General features: G+C 37.2%; 1 protein-coding gene across 1 annotated transcript in view; it reads left to right on the top strand.

Moving 5' to 3' along the window:
* The window catches only part of LOC103896180 (sodium channel protein type 5 subunit alpha-like), a gene marked incomplete at its 3' end in the record, with an annotated part of 51,864 nt that extends 35,390 nt beyond the window's left edge, over positions 1–16,474 (top strand). Inside the window, 9 exon segments of the mRNA XM_019471178.1 lie at positions 2,061–2,163; positions 3,894–4,132; positions 4,255–4,407; positions 5,595–5,948; positions 6,729–7,181; positions 10,192–10,311; positions 11,632–11,743; positions 12,815–12,969; positions 16,301–16,474. Of these exon segments, the coding sequence (XP_019326723.1) occupies positions 2,061–2,163; positions 3,894–4,132; positions 4,255–4,407; positions 5,595–5,948; positions 6,729–7,181; positions 10,192–10,311; positions 11,632–11,743; positions 12,815–12,969; positions 16,301–16,474 (1,863 nt within the window).
* Positions 16,475–17,699: the final 1,225 nt, after the last annotated feature.

Genomic DNA, 17,699 nt, shown 5'->3' with positions numbered 1-17,699 from the left:
TCTGCCCCCATGATAGTCTGTTCCATCTCTTGGCAGATTCTTTCTTGCTTCTGGGAGAACATCAGAATTGTTCCCACCCATCTCATAGAAAATGGAAACTTTCCAGTAGCAGAGCTAAAGGAATAACGGCCCAACTTCTTTCCTTCCGAAAAGTGTCCTTGTAGGGGAGTTTTTATTAGACATGTCATCCTAGCTAAAATGGATTAGGTTTTCATTCTGGCAGTCAGCATGGTCAGAATTTCTTCTAAATTCTGTCATCCTAGCTATATTAAATTCTGTGTCTGAGCTGAAGGACTCAAAATCATCCACTTGGTAGCAGCTGCCATCTGTCATCTCCTTTAGTATAGTATTTGCTTCTTATAGAGTGTCATTAACGTTTCCCCTGCTGTGTTAAGAATATTATGCCATTTTGTGACCTAATTTGGTTCTGCTGTACTTAAAGGGAACACTTTGTCACAGTCCATGCTAGTGTATTATTATACCTACTGAGGAGAAAAAAACCCAAGTCTTTCCATAGCAGGTGTCATATCTTCTATAAGTGTAAAAAACACCTCTTATGGCTGATTATCCCTATTTAATTTTTTTCTTCTAAGTCTGTGACTGTGTTGCAGGAGATGACTGAGCCAGGACATAAATTTGGTTTAGTTCCTAGACTTTACTTCTCCAAGGCTGCAAAATCTGCACAGGTTGGATGCCAAAAGCAATCTGTATTTTTACATTTCAGAAATAACATTTTCAGACCCTTCCCCAGGTCCCTTCCCCTCTCTATGTGCAGAGAATGGCAAAGTTATGAATATCTCTGTATAGGAACTTTTGGAAACAGATAGTAGATTGCATTAGAACCTGGTACGAGAAATGTTAAGTGGAACCCACTTTTCGAGAGTATATTCTGCAGAGTTTAAACTACATTGCTGTGCTTGCTAACGGATGCCTCTACACTATCTACGTGAAGAATTCCAAGACCCAGCTCCAGGTAATTGTGACTGTGTGAGAACCTGGTTGTAGTCTTATGCTGTCTTACACATACTTACAGATGATCATTTGACAGCAGGAGAAGCTATTTGTCAATCACGGTGGTTCTTCAAGATGCATAGTCGACCTGTACATTCCCTTCCTCTCACTCCCCTACATCACAGTTCTCACTTTGTCCAACAAATGTTGTTATTTCATAGTTAAAAAAAAAAAAAAAGGAGGGCCTAGAGCATGATCCAAGCAGTGTGAGCTGCTCCAATGTAGAGTTCTACCTTAGTCAAATAAATATCATCTGCAACAAACATAGCAGTTTGTTTCATGTTATGGCAACTACTGGTAGTACTAGCTCTGCTGCAACTGAGGACTCTTCAAACAATGTACTCTCTACTTTAATCACAAAAAGAGGCTAAAGATGCTAAGTCAAAGAGAAAAAAGCGTGTGAGAGAGACACTTTTTGGTAGGACATAATCAGTTCTATAAAACCTTGAATTGGACTATTTCTCTAGTGCGTATCCCTATTTTAAATCTCAGTTTGTCAGAGGACTTCTCATCACCAGTTATTTACTTCAGCTAAAGATAGATGAGCAGCAGTAACTGGTTCAGTGTTGATGAATACTCTTAACCTTTCTAAAAACACTAACTCTGAATGCTTCTGAACAGACGTGAATTTCAACAAGAAGACTGAGGACTTTAGTCAGGCTGGCACACAAATTTTTCTAGGTTTCTTTCCTCTGAGACACCAAACATAGAAAGGACTGAAAGGACAAGTTGCACTGGTAACTGGGATGTGATTAGAATAGTCTAATTGAGTCTTTTATATTCTGAAAAAATACAGATAGAAAAATGAACACTTTAGCACTGTATTATAAATTCATTTTGTATGTCTATTCTGTGAAATGTCCTTTGCCTTCAAAGGTAAACACATGATACTGTTGTATGGTTTTGGTTTACATTCTTTCAGCAAGGTAAGGCTTCATTACAATGTGTATTTAAAAAGGCGTATTTATCTTAAGCTGGACATAGTTTTTGTATTGCCATTTCTTCATATTCCCTTGTTATATTATCTTCTGTTGTCTTTCTAACCAAAGAGGCAGGTACTGCTGTCCTATGAATTGTCAGTGGACTCTATTAATGATCCTTTTCGAAGACAGAGGTTAATGAGTGCGGCCACTGTTATTACAGATAATTTGCGTAAGTCATTCTTTAGTGTTTTTCCTATGGTGATTGTGTAACTTGACCTAAGAGATCAAAATGTCACAAACAGTCAGCATTATTTTAAAAGTCACTAGGGGAAACTATGCAGCAATCATATGTAAATTTCAGTAAAATAAGTGTTCTCATATCTCACGTAACTGCAACTGTAACTTGCAATAACCAAGGGTAAATCATACCTGACCAGCTTGATTGCCCTGTACAATAAAATGACTGGGGTTTGTGGATTGGGGGGATAGCAATGTTTTAATTTACTTTGACTTTAGCAAGGCTTTCAACACTGTCTCCCACGGTATTTTTTCATCCAAGTTAGGGTGTTGGGTCTGCAAGGGTGGACAACCAGCTGGACAAAAAAAATGGTTGGGTGTTTGGGCTTCAAGTGTCTGGTGAACAGGTCGTAATCCACCTGGAGGCAGGAAACAAGTGGAGTACCACAGGGTGTATCCTAGGACACGTCTTGTCCTAAGTGACCTGGAGGATGCAACAGAGGGCTTGCTCTTAAATTTTGCAGATGACACAGAATTGGGGGGGAGCCACTTGCTACACTGGAGGTAAGAGCTGCCAGCTAGAGGGACTTAGGCTGGAGGAATGGGCCAACAGGAACCTCATGAAAATTCAACCAGAACAAATGTAAACTTCTGCATATCTGGAAGAACCTCTTGCAGCAATACAGGCTGGGAACTGGCTGGCTGGCTGGGAAGCAGCTCTGCAGGAAAGGCCCTGTGGGTCCTTGTGGGCAGTGAGCTGAGCGTGAGCCGGCAACAGGCCCCTGCAGCAGCGATGGCTAACAGTATCCTGGACTATATTAAAGGAGCATAGCCAGGAGAAAAGTGGTTAACCCCCTTTGTTAAGCACTTGATAGACCACATACTATGCCCAGTTTGCCCCCCAAGCTCCCCAGTACAAGAAACACATTGAGTTCAGCAGAGGGCCACCAAGTCAGGGGCAGGAGCACTTGCCCACTGCTGGGCTGGTTCAGCCTGGAGAGAAGGTTTTGAGGGGAAGTTAATATCAGCCTTCCAGTGTGTAGGAAGACCTTATCAAGAAGATGGAGCCAGGCCCTTCACAGTGGTGCACTGTGGGAAGATGAGACAACAGACATAAACTGAAAGAAGAGAGCTTCAAACTGTGTGTAAGGAGAAGTTTTTACCATGAGGACAGTCAGACAGAGGAACAGGTTATGCAGTCTCTGACTTCATGGCTGACCCTGCTTTCAGAAGGAGATTGCACTAGAGATCTCCTGAGGTCCCTTCCAAGTTGACTTATCTCATAACCCTACCCTCAACTATGGACACCGAGATATGGGGCACACCCTTCTTCATTTTATCCTGGACTTTTTTTCAACCCATGCTGCATCTGTGTCTGCGCAGATGCAACTCAGAGAAAACAAGTTGTCAGTTTTTCCAGAGACAGTGAGGTTATTTCTCCTTGATGTAGATCCTTTATCATCCTTCAGTAGTGTAATAAACATATGAAGAGGTCGGTAATATCACCTGTTTCTATAATTATGAGATTTGTTGATGGTGACCTTTAAATAGCTTGTGATTAGTTTTTGTAGAATGAGTGAAACAATATTTTTCAATGATGCCATTCTGCTCACGAGATTGATTTTTCTTTTCAGTCCTTTCTATGACTGATAGTCTTTTTCTTCATACTGTGAAATTCCACATAAGATTATTTGTATGTTTCTTTCCCTTTTTGTCATTTAGAACTGCAAGAGTCAAAACTGAAATGCTCTTTAATATTGAAACATTTTGCTCAAAAGTATCTAATTTGGAATTGTTGTCCATTCTGGAGAGGAGTCAAAGAGAAGGTGAAATTGGTAATTTTGGATCCATTTGTTGATCTCTTAATCATGGTTTGCATTATCGTGAATACCTTATTCATGGCTCTGGAGCACCCTGACATGCCATACAATTACCAACAAATGATTTTTATAAGTGACAAGGTAAGTTAGGTCTATGTTAGAGTGAATATGGAGTTATAACCCCATATTTATACCGGGACAGTCCCATAAGGAGACATACTTTTTCAGTGACTTTTTGCTGAATTTCTTTTTCCTCTTTCCAGATCTTCACCCTGATTTTTACAGCAGAAATGATCTTAAAAATCATCGCTCTAGATCCTTACAACTATTTTCAGCAAAAATGGAATATTTTTGATAGCATAGTTGTTATGATTGGCCTAATAAGCTTTAAAGAAAATCTGTCATCATTCAGGCTGGTAATTATTTTCTTTACTGTTTTTTAAAAGTACATGTGTTGTATAGATTTGTAAAATATTACAGTGAAATACCCTCAAATTATATTACTGATGAATCTGTTAAATCAGTTCTCTTTGTTAGTACATCGTAAGCCAACATGAATGTTTAATTAGAGCAAATATTAAATGAATGTTAAAGAATACATTCAATATGTTTATTATACTGTGTATATTGGATACTACAAATCCTCTGGCACAGTGTGCCCCCTTGGAGATTTGACCTAGCAGAGAGTTCACTGGTTCCCTGTTAGGTCTGTACAGTGGCGCTGCTTAACTACGTTTCAGATCTTCAATTAGGAAAAGATATTATCTGAGTGTTTTCATGAGCTTAAGGATAGCAAAGGTTCCTTCACAGCTTTTCCTTTTGAGTTGAGATTTGTAAAATAACATAGCTTTCCTCAAGGCTTAGACTTGGCCTTGAGGTCTCCTCAAGGCCTTCCTCCATCTTAGGGAAAAGGAGGAGTAGCAGCTCTGAGATGTCTATGTATAATGTTACTTTTTTGCTTACATCCTTACTGTGTATTTAGAATGCTAAATTTACTAATTACTTCTAAAATTCTTCGTAGCTTTTCAGAGTCATCGCACCTAGAAATTCAGTTGAATTCTGTTTCATCTTGTGTATCATGACTGAGAGATTTTAACAGCCCTGAATGCTAATTTGACTAAAAATGTCCTTTTTACTCATGAGGGTGTATAGAATAGATCCCATCTGGCTTTTCAGATCTTTTAAGTCTGTTGGACGAGAGGTAGAAAAAATTCTTTTTTCAGTTTTTGTCTGATAACATTTGATTTAGTCCAAAATGCAGTCATTTCATAAGCCTCGTCCAAGTACCTATAAGCCACTTGATTATTACTACTGTTATTGTTATTGCTATTAATACTAATAGACTTACACATGCTCGTATCTAACAGCACAAACAATTTGCAGCTTCCTTTGGCAGTTCTCTGTTCTCAGTAACATTAACCATCTGAGCTTAAGCAAAGTGCTTTTGGATTGGAACCATTAAAAACCTTTCTTTGGGGGAAAAATTATGATGGTGTTACTGAAGTAAAGACAGCATGATAAATTCAGGGTCTGTTTTTTATGTGTGCTGTGCTATATCTGCAGTGTTTGCCACTCACATTCTTCTCTTGTGTTTTACTTACAGCTCAGGATCTTCAAATTGGCAAAGTCCTGGCCAGCCTTAAATACTCTTATGAAAATAATTCTGAACTCAGTTGGTGCTCTGGGTAACCTCACTCTGGTTTTGATTATCACTGTATTTATTTTTGCTGTAGTAGGAAGGCAGGTTTTGGGCAATTATTATGAGAAAAATTACTCTAAAATAAACATCGATGAGAATTTGCGCTGGCATATGAAGGATTTTTGTCATTCATTCCTGATTATATTCCGAATATTATGTGGAGAATGGATTGAAACCATGTGGGAATGTATGGAAGTGGCTGGAAAAGGGCTATGTCTTCCCATTTTCTTGCTAGTCCTGGTGATAGGAAACCTGGTGGTGAGTTTCAAGCTATTTTTCAGTCCCTACTGAATGCATCCAGTTACACTGGCATTTTCTTTTCTGAGGCAAACTTTATCATTTAAAGAGTATTCACATTATTCTCTTTTCTGGATGTTACTTAATATATGTATTTTCTTTTGTCTTTTTTTCCTTTTCCCCTGTCTTTCTCTTTCTCACACAAGAGGTAGCTGTTAAGCAAAATACACAAAATTATTCCTTCTACCCAGAGTATAGAAGTGCAGTGCTTTTGATAATTTGGTGTCTAATTTCTTCATCTTTTGCGTTGCTAGGATCAAATAACTAAACTGTTTAGTGCTTTTAATGCTTACCAACTTATCCTTGTATTATCAAAAGTTTACAGTGCCCAGATTTTGTTTGTGTGTCTTATACTAGATCTAATATATATATACTGGAAGACAAAATCTTTTTCATCTGCTTAGTTTATTGGTCTATACCAGATCCTTTTTGACGGCGGTGGTATTAAAATTTATCTTTGCCAGCTGTTTTTCAACATCTCTACCTCTTCATACATTATGAACATCAAAGCATGTGAAAATATATTTGATACACCCAAACTCTCACTTCCTTTCTTTTTCTCCTGCCTTTCTTTCCAGAAGGAGCCATATCATACTATATTAATATTCCAGTTTAATAGTAAATAATTTCATTGCAGTGGTTGATGAAAGCGAGATTGAGATTTTTTTTATCTAAGGAGGGTTTTCTGAAATGTCTTTTCTGTTAGCAGTAGTGTCTCCAACTTACTTTAACTATTTTAAGGTGCTCAACCTATTCATTGCCTTGCTGCTGAGTTCATTCAATACTGACTCCTCAATGGGACAAGAGGAAACTGGACAAATTACTAAATGTCAGATTGCCATTGCACGGATTCACAAGGGCCTGCAGTCTGTGAAAAAACAAATTTTGGATCATTGTGGCAAAATAATGAAACGAAGCCTCAAAACAACAGCCAAAAAGAAGACGTTGTTGACAATTTCTGCCAAAGACATAGAGGAAAATAACTATGCCATGACAGATGTCAGAAAGGATATACACAACAGTTGCTTTGACATTGGGTATTACAATACTGAAGAGAGTTCCTCAATAACAAGGAAATACGAAGAATTTTTAACCAGTCATAGTACCTGTGTTCCCATTGCAGTAGCAGAGACTTACAGCGATGAAGGTGATGATGACCACAGTGTATGCACAGGAATAGAATACAGAAAACAGGTAAGGAATATGAATATTGGAAAAATTATTGTAACTCACATCTGTAAATATAATCTCGAAGAATCAACAATAAGTTGTTATCGCTTCTGTCATTTCTGCCATTTTACTTTCTTTGTTCTTCTAGTAGCTTCAAAATGCAAGAGCTGCCAAATAGTCTTAGATATTCAGTAAGACATTGAATATCCACTTTTTCATCATTCTCCTCATTGATAGCCGTAACTCTGCTTCTGTCTGTTTTGTTTCCATTTATTGCTGTCAGTTACTTAAATGAAGTTTGATCAAGACAGGCATTCTTTCTTTTTGTATCCTTTGCCTTACAGATGGCACCTGGAATTTTTGGAAGGCAGGCCTCTTGTGTTGCTTATATGTTGCTTCTCAGTGCATGGAATCCAAAGGGAATGCGAATAAAAGCTTCACCTAAAAAAAATAATTTCTTAATGTTTTTTTAATCCCCTATTCACCTCTGTGATACTTTGGACTCCCCTTTATATCTCCTGATTTTGTTGTGTTGGGCAGGATTAAGCTCAAGTCTTAGGCACTTAAATACAGATACCTAAATACAGATTTCTGCATGTGAGTGAGGCATTTATACTGCCATGATAGTCAATAACGGTGCAATTCATTTGCCTGTACATAGGTATTTAGGGATATTTGAGATACTTCAGGTGTCTGTCACGTCCACATGGGACTGACAAATAAGATGGAGGAGCTATAGGAACTCTTTTTGGCACCTGGAAGCCAGGGGTATGTAGAAACACCTCAGATGACATTAGGTATCAGCCACAATTAGGTTACTCCATTTAGATATCTGAGTCTCAAGATTCCACATACTACTTACCTCATAGATGTCAAGTGCCATTTGAGGTGCTGGATTATCTCATACGGCTTCTAAATGCACCTCCAAAAAGGTGTCTGTCAGTTCCTGTGGATCCTGTGCTGTATTTAACTATGCCATGTGTATGTCTTAGGTACCACTGGGTATCTTAAAAGACACTAACCAGTTTAGGGCAAGCAATGGAATTAAACCCTTTGTGTCCTCACTGCATTACGTAGTGTCCCTTGCTGCATGTCTGTATCGCTTGTATGTTGCCCACTTTTGCACTTCATGTTTTCTCCCATTTTGCTTTCTTAATTTTTTTTTTTCCTTTTTTTGCTTTCTTTTCTTCTCTCGAACGATGTGTTATACTTTTAATAAAATGGAATTTTACCCGATTACTTTCCTTTGAGGAGGGTGATGTGTCTTAATGAAATTCTGTTTGTGACAGCATCGTTACTTTTATTATACGTGATGTGATTGCTTAGAAGGATATGAATGCTGGGTTTGAGTATGATGATCTATCTGCATGAATGCATTTTAGTTCAGAATCATTGGGTCATCCTCTGAAATTCTTATTCCCGTATAATTATTTTTGCCTATAGAAGGTAAGGGTGATACCTTTTAGCCCACTGACAGTACCGCAGCTGTGTACAAAACATCCAGTAGTAGTTTCAGCTCAGCTCAGCACACAAGGCCCTCAAGTGAATTTCTTTTAGAAGCCTGCCCTATTCACAGGCAGTAGTAATAAGAAGCAGCAGACTCCGATATACCTTCCCTGCAATCTTTTGTCAGAAGGTGAACAAAAAAAATATTAACCCTTCTCAGACCCATAGTAAAGGAAGTACCAATAGAAGCTGGCTCATACAACAGCAGAATGAGCTGTTTTGCAGGTTCTTCACATAAAGCAAGATAGAAAGCCTCTTACAGAAAGTAGCTTAGGATTTTCATTTAAGTCTTTTTATTAATTTCTGCTTATTTCTCCAGCTACCACATTCAAGTAGGAATGAGCTTTTCTAAGATGTTGCAACTGTGCTTTTTTTCTTCATAGGTAAAAGTGATGGTGTAAACGTGTGGTAATATGGGGTTTAGCTCATCTAAAAAACACATCTAAATGTGTGAACAGCAAGCTCAGGTGGAACACCAGGCTTTGATGACTATACTGTACCTAGATTAGCTTGGTAAAGATTGTATTTTATGAGTGTCAGTTGTGTTGTTATTGTGATATCACCATATTTGAAATCAATCAGAACAGGTATTTGGGCTCAAAGTGCAGTTACTTAGTATTATGCCACAGCAGAAATGTCAAAAGCAGGTGCTATTTTTGGATGGATTATCACATGGTCAGTGTCTAGGCGGACTGGTAGGATCCATTTTCTATGTTTTTGGTCATAAGAGGAGGCATCGTCAGTGGAATATCTTTGGACAAGTTCTCAAAGAAGCAGAAATTGCTGATCACTTTAGAATCATCTGTGGCTATTTGAAATACGTTGTCCATAAGCATTTGATGGCAGAAATTCTTTTCCCTCTGCAGTGGAATCTGGTATTGCTTGAAATTTGTAGTGGCAAAAGGACCGAGAGCTGGTTGGGATCACTTAGCTCTTCTGCCTGGAACTAGAAACATGAGACTGTTGGGGTCCAGCTGCAAAGGTTGCTGCTGAGCCAGTTCATTAGAACTTAGTGAATTGGATGCAGGAATCCATCAGTGGGCTAAATGTAGATCTTGAGGAATGATACATTTCCACAGTATAGCCACTGGACCACAGTATTTGAAATTGAAGAAGAAACCATTCACTTAGCTCTTCTGCCTGGAACTAGAAACATGAGACTGTTGGGGTCCAGCTGCAAAGGTTGCTGCTGAGCCAGTTCATTAGAACTTAGTGAATTGGATGCAGGAATCCATCAGTGGGCTAAATGTAGATCTTGAGGAATGATACATTTCCACAGTATAGCCACTGGACCACAGTATTTGAAATTGAAGAAGAAACCATTCTTTTACATGCCTTTTAGTCATATAATTATCTGTAAAAAGACAAACATGCTAAATTTTGTGGGATGGCATTTAATTATCTGTAAAAAGACAAACATGCTAAATTTTGTGGATGCTTTAGATTCTGTTAAAGAATTTTTACTTTTAAGAATGACTGTCAGGAAGAAACATGTGGAAAATCAACTGTTTTGCATTATTTCATGCAGGGAGACAGATTAAGACATAGAGAGCGGCGCCAGAGTTCAAGCAGCTTCAGTCAGATTTCTGGGACTTCTGAAACTATAAGTGGTTTTTCAGAAACACACCAAAAAAAAGAGCAAAAAGAGGTAATTATAACTTCTATCATCTTGTGGAATATGCTAGACATAAAAATTTTCACAGCGGTTCTCTCATTCAGCAATGACAGGACAAGCTGCAGTTTTCCAAAGAGTAGCAAGTATAATCCCTGTGAAGATGGTATATCTCTCTAGAGGTAATAATAGTTTAAAGCATGGAGGTTTGTCTCTCATAAACAGCCATGGCTAACAGTGTAACAATATATTATTTTGTACAAAATAAGTAAACAAATTAATCAAGAAACACACTTCCTTTAAACATATCTGATACATACTATTCATTTTTACAGATAATTCTGTTTGCTGTCATCCTTGGATGCAAAAATGTATTCTCTAGAAACGGTTCCCAAAACAACCGTACTTTTTCTGGTCTAGAAACTTAGCTTATTCTAATACAGTACAGTTCCACATCAAAAAAGGTAAAGAATCATGGCTTGCCTCCAATGACCCAGAAAATTAAATGGAAGTTCAGCAACTTTCTGGATTACTCCCTCCAAAAGTCAAACCACTTTAGCATTTTCTGGTTTTAGATAAAGTTGCCAGAAGTTTTGTCTGTTATACATTATTTAATTACATTTATATAAAAAAATAATATTAAAACTATTACATTTCCCATGAATTTAAATAATTGCATTTTTGTCTATGCTGAAGATTCCCTAGGACCTTCAGTTGGTGTAGAGCAGCATGGCTGTCAACGGAGACAGTTCTCCCTTCTGGCTTCTCATTCTTATCCCTATCCTCGTGCCTTCCCTTTCCATGTCATACAGGGCACTTACACTTTATGGCTGATAGATTGCTTTATGCCTTTTTCTTTATACTTGTTTTCCTTATTGTCTTTAGTTTTGTAGGTGTGTAGGTTACCTACCAGTAACTACAATTCCTTGAGATGCGTAGACCATATGTACATTTCTTTCCTGCTAGGCCTTCCTGTTTTCAAGCCTTTTGAGACATGGTTTGTATCTCTGAAAATGAGAAAAGAATTGGATAGGCATGAAGAAATCAGAGTTTTCTCTAAAGTTAAGTTGTAGCATAATTTAATCTCTTCTAAACATTTTCCTTCCTGCAAGTCCAATGTAGATGACTAGAAGAAACCAAGAAACTTATTAAATTAAAGCCATGGAAGCAAAGAGTAGGGATTAGTCTTTTCTGTCCTATTATTTGTAATTTTATTTTGGTAGCTCAGCAACATTAAGATAATTTATACGCTGCAGATTTTTTTTTTTGGGGGGGGTGATAAGTTTAATTTATTTTAAATCTGGTAACCTTATTAATGAAAAGCAAATAAATTCTCTTTGCCCTTCTCCCGTGCAGAAATGTGATGCTGGTAGCTATTCTGAAGCCAGCACTGTGGACCCAGTTATTCTTCTGGAGATGTTTTCCCAGCCTAAAACGTCGCACCTGCCTAAGGACTGTTTTGCAGAAAGTAAGAATCTTTTATGTATTGCGATGATACCAAATGAACTGGTATTCAAAGATATCAGTTTGGAACATTTCCAAATTGGCAGAAACTGTTTGCCTGAGACACTTGTTTATAAACATAAAAACTCAAATAAATACACCTGAAGGCAGCACAGAACTGGAGTAGGGTTGGGATGCCTGAACACAGGCATTTAGTACCGTATGAGATGCCTGAGAGTGTGCAAGACAACTGCATGAAGCTGACAGAACTGTCACAGAAGCTGTAGAATATCCAGAGAGGCCTGAAATGGTTCTAAACACCTGTGTTTAGGTAGCAAAATGCCATCTTTGGGGTGTGATTCATTCTTATATTGAGGCACCAGACTGTAGGTATCTGTATATAAGCAAAGGCACTCAAAGCACTTCTGAAGGGACAGCTGGAGGTCAGTTAGGATAGGTATGTTGGTACCTGGTATCTTAAATGGCACTTCAGCTGAATTTGTCTGAGTTCCCAATACAGTGGATGAATATCCGGTCAATACAGCTAATGGAATTCAGAGGACTGTACAGCTCATCCCAATGTGGACACCTATGTGATTGCCTGAACGGCTCCTTGACTCTCATGGTTCAGTCCTACTGCCTTTACAGATTAATGACGAAGTGTGTTTCTGGTGCAAAACAGTGAACAGAGAATCTAGTTGTAATGTCTCTGCAGTGCAATCAAGTGAAAAAATCAGTAGAAATAATAATTTACTAAACCACTGGTAAGGTAATATCTCTGTTCAAAACAAAAAGAATAAATGCAGAAAATAAAATAAGCAAGTTTTTTAGATGGAAGTAATGGCTTTTTTTCTGCAGAAGGGCTTGTGGGCACAAAAGCTTCTTTGCTTTTTCCATGTATGCGTTGCTCTATTAAAAGAGATTATTTTGTCTTTTCTTTAGCTTTAGATCATTTCAGCCACAGCATCACCCCATAGGTAAAACAGCACATTCTTTGTATAGTCTGTAGAAGCTCATTTTAAGATGTCTTACACTTTTTAGATTCCATGTCTCCACATTTTCGGTGGAACCAATATGCTGTTCTTTCTCTTTTCAGGTTGTGTTGAATGTTTCCCGTGTTGTGTAGTGGATATCACTAAGTTTCCAGGCAGAACTTGGTGGAAATTTAGAAAAACCTGCTACAGAATAGTTAAACATAGCTGGTTTGAAAATTTTATAATTTTTATGATAATATTGAGCAGCGCAGCACTGGTAAATTTAATTTAATTTCTCAAATTTTGAATTGATGGTTGTCAGTAAAGGAAAAGAATCATATTATTATATTTAATTTATTTCTTCGACTCTCACATTCCTTCCCCCAGGGAGAGACAGGAATATAATAAATGTATCCCTTAGAAGTTATAAGGCCCTCCCCAGCTTGGATAAGATATTTAAATATATGGAATCGTAGTCTTCTTCATAGTTCTTCATGGAACATAATTCTTCACACACTTGTGTGCTTAATTAGGGGGCTAAACCAGGGTCTGAAATGACTTAGGAAAACTGAAAAAAATAAAAGTACTTCTAAATTTGCAAAGCAGACTAATTGCTCAGTAAAAACTTAGATTTAAAATCATCCAAACGTTAAGATGATCAGAATCTAAAAGTGGCTGTAAACTGGTAGGTGACTTAATGTTTCATTGCTACTCTGATTATATCCATTTCTACTGAAAAATAAGGGAAGTTTTATTTGATTTGAAAACATATTCACTAAGTCTACTGAAAGTATTTTACTAAATAAAACATTACATAGTGCAGAAGGAACATAACCAACTAGTGTGAAAGTGATCTATATTGTACATGTCAGAATTTTCCAAATAAAATCTGTTCCGTGTGCATTAAGTTTAGGTTGTCCACTGAACCATAGATTTGAACTGTCTGCTTTAAAATTTCCGTGGCAAAATCTCCAAGGAATTCCCTGGGATTCCCATGAGGGCTCCTCTGTACTCATGGGGAACCAAACTGAAGTAAGGAAGGAAACTGAGTTATTATTTAATGTACTGTAGGATCTGGCTAAGTTGAACACAAAACTAGTTGGTATCCAGATGCAAAATAACAAAACAATAACGATTTCTTTTTATCAAAGATGTATTGTGGTGTTGAGAACTTTCACATTTCTAAGATACTGTTGTCCTCTTGCAAAAAGGGACTTGTCTGTTTTCTGTTTGTTTATAAAGATGTTTGCTGATATGGAATTTCCTGAACCAGCTAGAATGAAGGGATACCATACTGTCAGGCATGTCCATGGCTTTGAAAGTAAATTAAATGAGATGGTGATCATAGAAAGAATGCATAGAAAAGCACGTGGTGAGTGCTCAGAGCAAAGGAAGAGTTAGTAGTTAGAAGTTTGAATGGTAGAGAACAGGTGATTTGACTAGTAGATGGAAATCAAGGTAGCCAAGGTTAAACAGTGAAAAAGACGATGCTAATTATCAAACTTGCTCAGAAAAAAGGTAGGAAATGGTAAATAGATTTATGTACATGAATGCCGGGAGTTCTCAATTACCCACAGTCAAATTGCTAGTCCTGTGGACACAGGGACAGCTCTGCTCTGTAGACATTTCTCCTACTTGTAGCACAACTGAATGACCATTGCTTCAAAGACCACTTAGCTCCAGAAACAGTATTACTGTTTTCTTACACTGCGGAGCAGGAGTGCATAAGTTTTACCAGATTGTTGGTAACTATACATAGGAGCATCTCTGCCCCATGTTTTTTTCAGTGGGAATATAAAACGGAAACACAGCAATGATTTTACATGAGTTTCAGGTCTCACTTGATCTAAACACCTGGTTATGCTCCTGCTCCCTCTTATCAGTGGCCTTTTAGAGCGGGTTTAGCATGTCATAAATAGAGGGGAGCAAATCAGGTCTGCTATAATACCTAAATAATCATCATCTCCCAGAGTACTGGAGACACATAGCAGAGGCACGCAGGTGTTTCTGCAAGAAACATTTAATGGTTTAATGTGACTGGTGATAACTTATAACTGTTAAGGCCCGCTGTAGCTGAGCTAATTCTTGCAAAACCCGTTGAGGTGTCTTTGCTACCATGCTCCCCTGAACCAAAGGCCTGTGGACCATCTGGGTCAGTCTCCCATGTGACACAGCCTGCTATTTCCTTAGAGGGTGTTGACTGTTAATGAACTTATTAAAAAATAATAACAGAATAAGAGATTTCACAGTCAGGTAAGGAGCTGTTAAGTGAAGAGCTGATGTAGATTGACACTGGATATGGATTAAAGTTTTGACACCCTCTGTTTGGTTCCTGACCTTTGTCACAGACTACAGCCATGTGACTTTGGGCAAATGAATTGATCTCTCTACGCTTCATTTGCTCTTTCATAGAATAAAGATACTGTGTTCCGACATCCCAAGGATGTGAGATGGTGTATTCCTCTTGAGAGGAGAGACTTTCAAACTTCTCATTTCAACTTTTTTACTCATGTCATGGCAAGAAAGAAAACAGAAAGTCAGCAACTGCAGAGGCAATGTCAGAGAAGGGGACACAGATTTGAATGAGGATAAGAGAAAGGGAAGTTGTTAAATGCCTGATGTGCTCTAGAGACATGTTGAGCTCTTAAGACAGAGTGTGAAAGAGAAAGAGACAAGAAGAGATTGAGTAATTTATATCTAGGAATCGTAGGGTGTGGGAAAGCGTATGGTACAGGGTGGCTTGTGATATATCTACATAAGTAAGAAAACTTTTAAGTAAAAGTAATGACAGACATGGATTTGTAAGGGGAAAATAATGGTGGTGAAAATGGATGGATAGATCATTAGAAATATTGGCAGCAAGAGAGAAATGAAGTGGAGATGGAGCTATAAGGTCGGGGAGAAATGGATGAAAGGAAGAATAAAGACATTGCCAGAGGCTTGGTGAGGAAATAATGCAAGGTGTTAAAAGGAATTGGGAATAGATTGGCAATATCAAAAACTTAAATTAGCAAGGCAGCAAATATATTAAACACGAGCGAACAATGACATAAACTACAGCAATCAAGAAAACATTTTCCTAAACCCTTACTGACATCAACATCATGTCAAGGTTTAGGTGAAAAAATGTGAATCGCCAGGAATGAACAGTTCCAGATAAGGCGTTTGTCATATTTTTTCATATCTGTATTACAACTCTGCAGGCTGACTAAAGATGACTCCTTTGGAAGGTCTACTTCTGAAAGACAGTGGTTAATGTGTTTAATTCAAGCTTTGTTATGAAGAATTTTAGACCAACAACTTCAAAATTATCCACTAACTTGGGAAGCCAAGATTTTTGTAGCCACAATTGACCCTCATCAGATATTTTTTGAAGAAGTGTTGAGTGTAAACAACTGAAAGTATGTGGGTTTTCAACCAACCTGAAAATGAGATTATGCTTATTTTACAATTTAGGCTTTTACTTCTAAGTATAAAACTAAGTGGTCATTGCCCATAATTTAATATGAAAAGGTTATAATAAGCCAAACTGTGTATTATTGTGCAGTTTTAAAATAATTTTCCATAAAACTACTGAACTGTTTTAAAACTGAATTCTGAAATTCCAGGCATTTGAAGATATTCACCTGCAGGAGAGAAAAACAGTGAAAATCCTCCTAGAGTATGCTGATTAAATATTTACCTACATCTTTTTTATGGAGATGCTTCTGAAATGGGTAGCTTATGGTTTGCACAGTTATTTCACAAATGCCTGGTGTTGGCTTGACTTCATTATTGTATGTGTAAGTATTATATTTAGCTTGTCTTACATTTTGAATTTTGATATTTTCTATATAGAGAACTACATGTAAAATGTGGTTATGAATAAACAGAAGCGTAAAAGACAGTTTCCAAAGGTGAAAAAAATTACAATCAAAAGAGACTTGAGGACAAATTTAAATGGAAATTGTAAGTAGTAATCAGAAGTTGCTTAAGAACATTTTATTAGGCATCACTGTCATTGAGGACCATGTTGGTTATAAAAACCATTTCGAGTGTAGAGGCAGAGTGCAATTAGCGAACAGAAATAAAACTAAAGTAAATTAATTAAGACGATAGAAAAATGTTAAGCTGCTGGCAGCTCCGGCATTTAGAAACAGAAAAAAGTAGAGTTGCTTCCTTAAAGGAGAAGAAATTTAGATGGTAAAGGAACTTGAAAAGTTTTGTTGGAAAAATCATTTACCAGAGAGGTAAAGATGTAGGAAAGTATGTTTTGCTTTGCAACCAAAGAAATCCTAGCAATCCTTTATAGAGCTATAAAGAGAAATGCTGAAATCATCAATAGTGAGATGGAGGTAGTGCAGTGTTCAATGTATAAATATTTATTCTGAATGCAGACAAAGTTAAATAATACAATCTTGCCATATAAAAATGAAATATTTTTGCTTGTCAGCAATACACTGGGAAGATACTGAAGTTAAATATTTTAAAATAAGAACATCTAAACAGCTGACTTCCAGTAACATCAAAGTAGTTGTTTGGTAGCCTCTGAATAGTTAGCATTGAAAGTTATGAAGTACTAGAAAATTTCAACAGAAAAATCTCATATTAGTATGAAATGAAGTACTAGAAAATTTCAACAGAAAAATCTAATATTATGACTATTTACAAAAAATATATGACTTTAGTTAAACAATTACAGTTCTGTAATATTAGTAGCAGTGCTACCCAAAACAGAGGAAAAGCATGAAAATATCCAAAAGCTAGACAACGAGACAACAAATTCAAATAAGAAGGAAGAGGCAAATCATGAACAGTGGGAAAAAACCCCTAAATTGAAACAAAATTTTCTAATGTTTTCTGTTCATTTTCTCTTAATGTTTTCTGTTCATTTTCTTTCTTACAAAAAATTAAAATTAAGGCTGGAAATCTTTTTAAAAATAATTTTTGTTTCCACATCACCACCTTAAGTTATGGTAAGGAATTACTGTATACAGTACTGAGAATAACTGTGCAGAAAATGGGAAT

Source organism: Aptenodytes forsteri, unplaced genomic scaffold (genome assembly GCF_000699145.1).
Source record: "Aptenodytes forsteri isolate BGI_AS27 unplaced genomic scaffold, ASM69914v1 Scaffold80, whole genome shotgun sequence".
In the NCBI taxonomy this organism is placed as follows: domain Eukaryota; kingdom Metazoa; phylum Chordata; class Aves; order Sphenisciformes; family Spheniscidae; genus Aptenodytes; species Aptenodytes forsteri.
The sequence above is the reverse complement of the archived record's forward strand: the minus strand, read 5'-3'. Positions and strand labels throughout refer to the sequence as shown.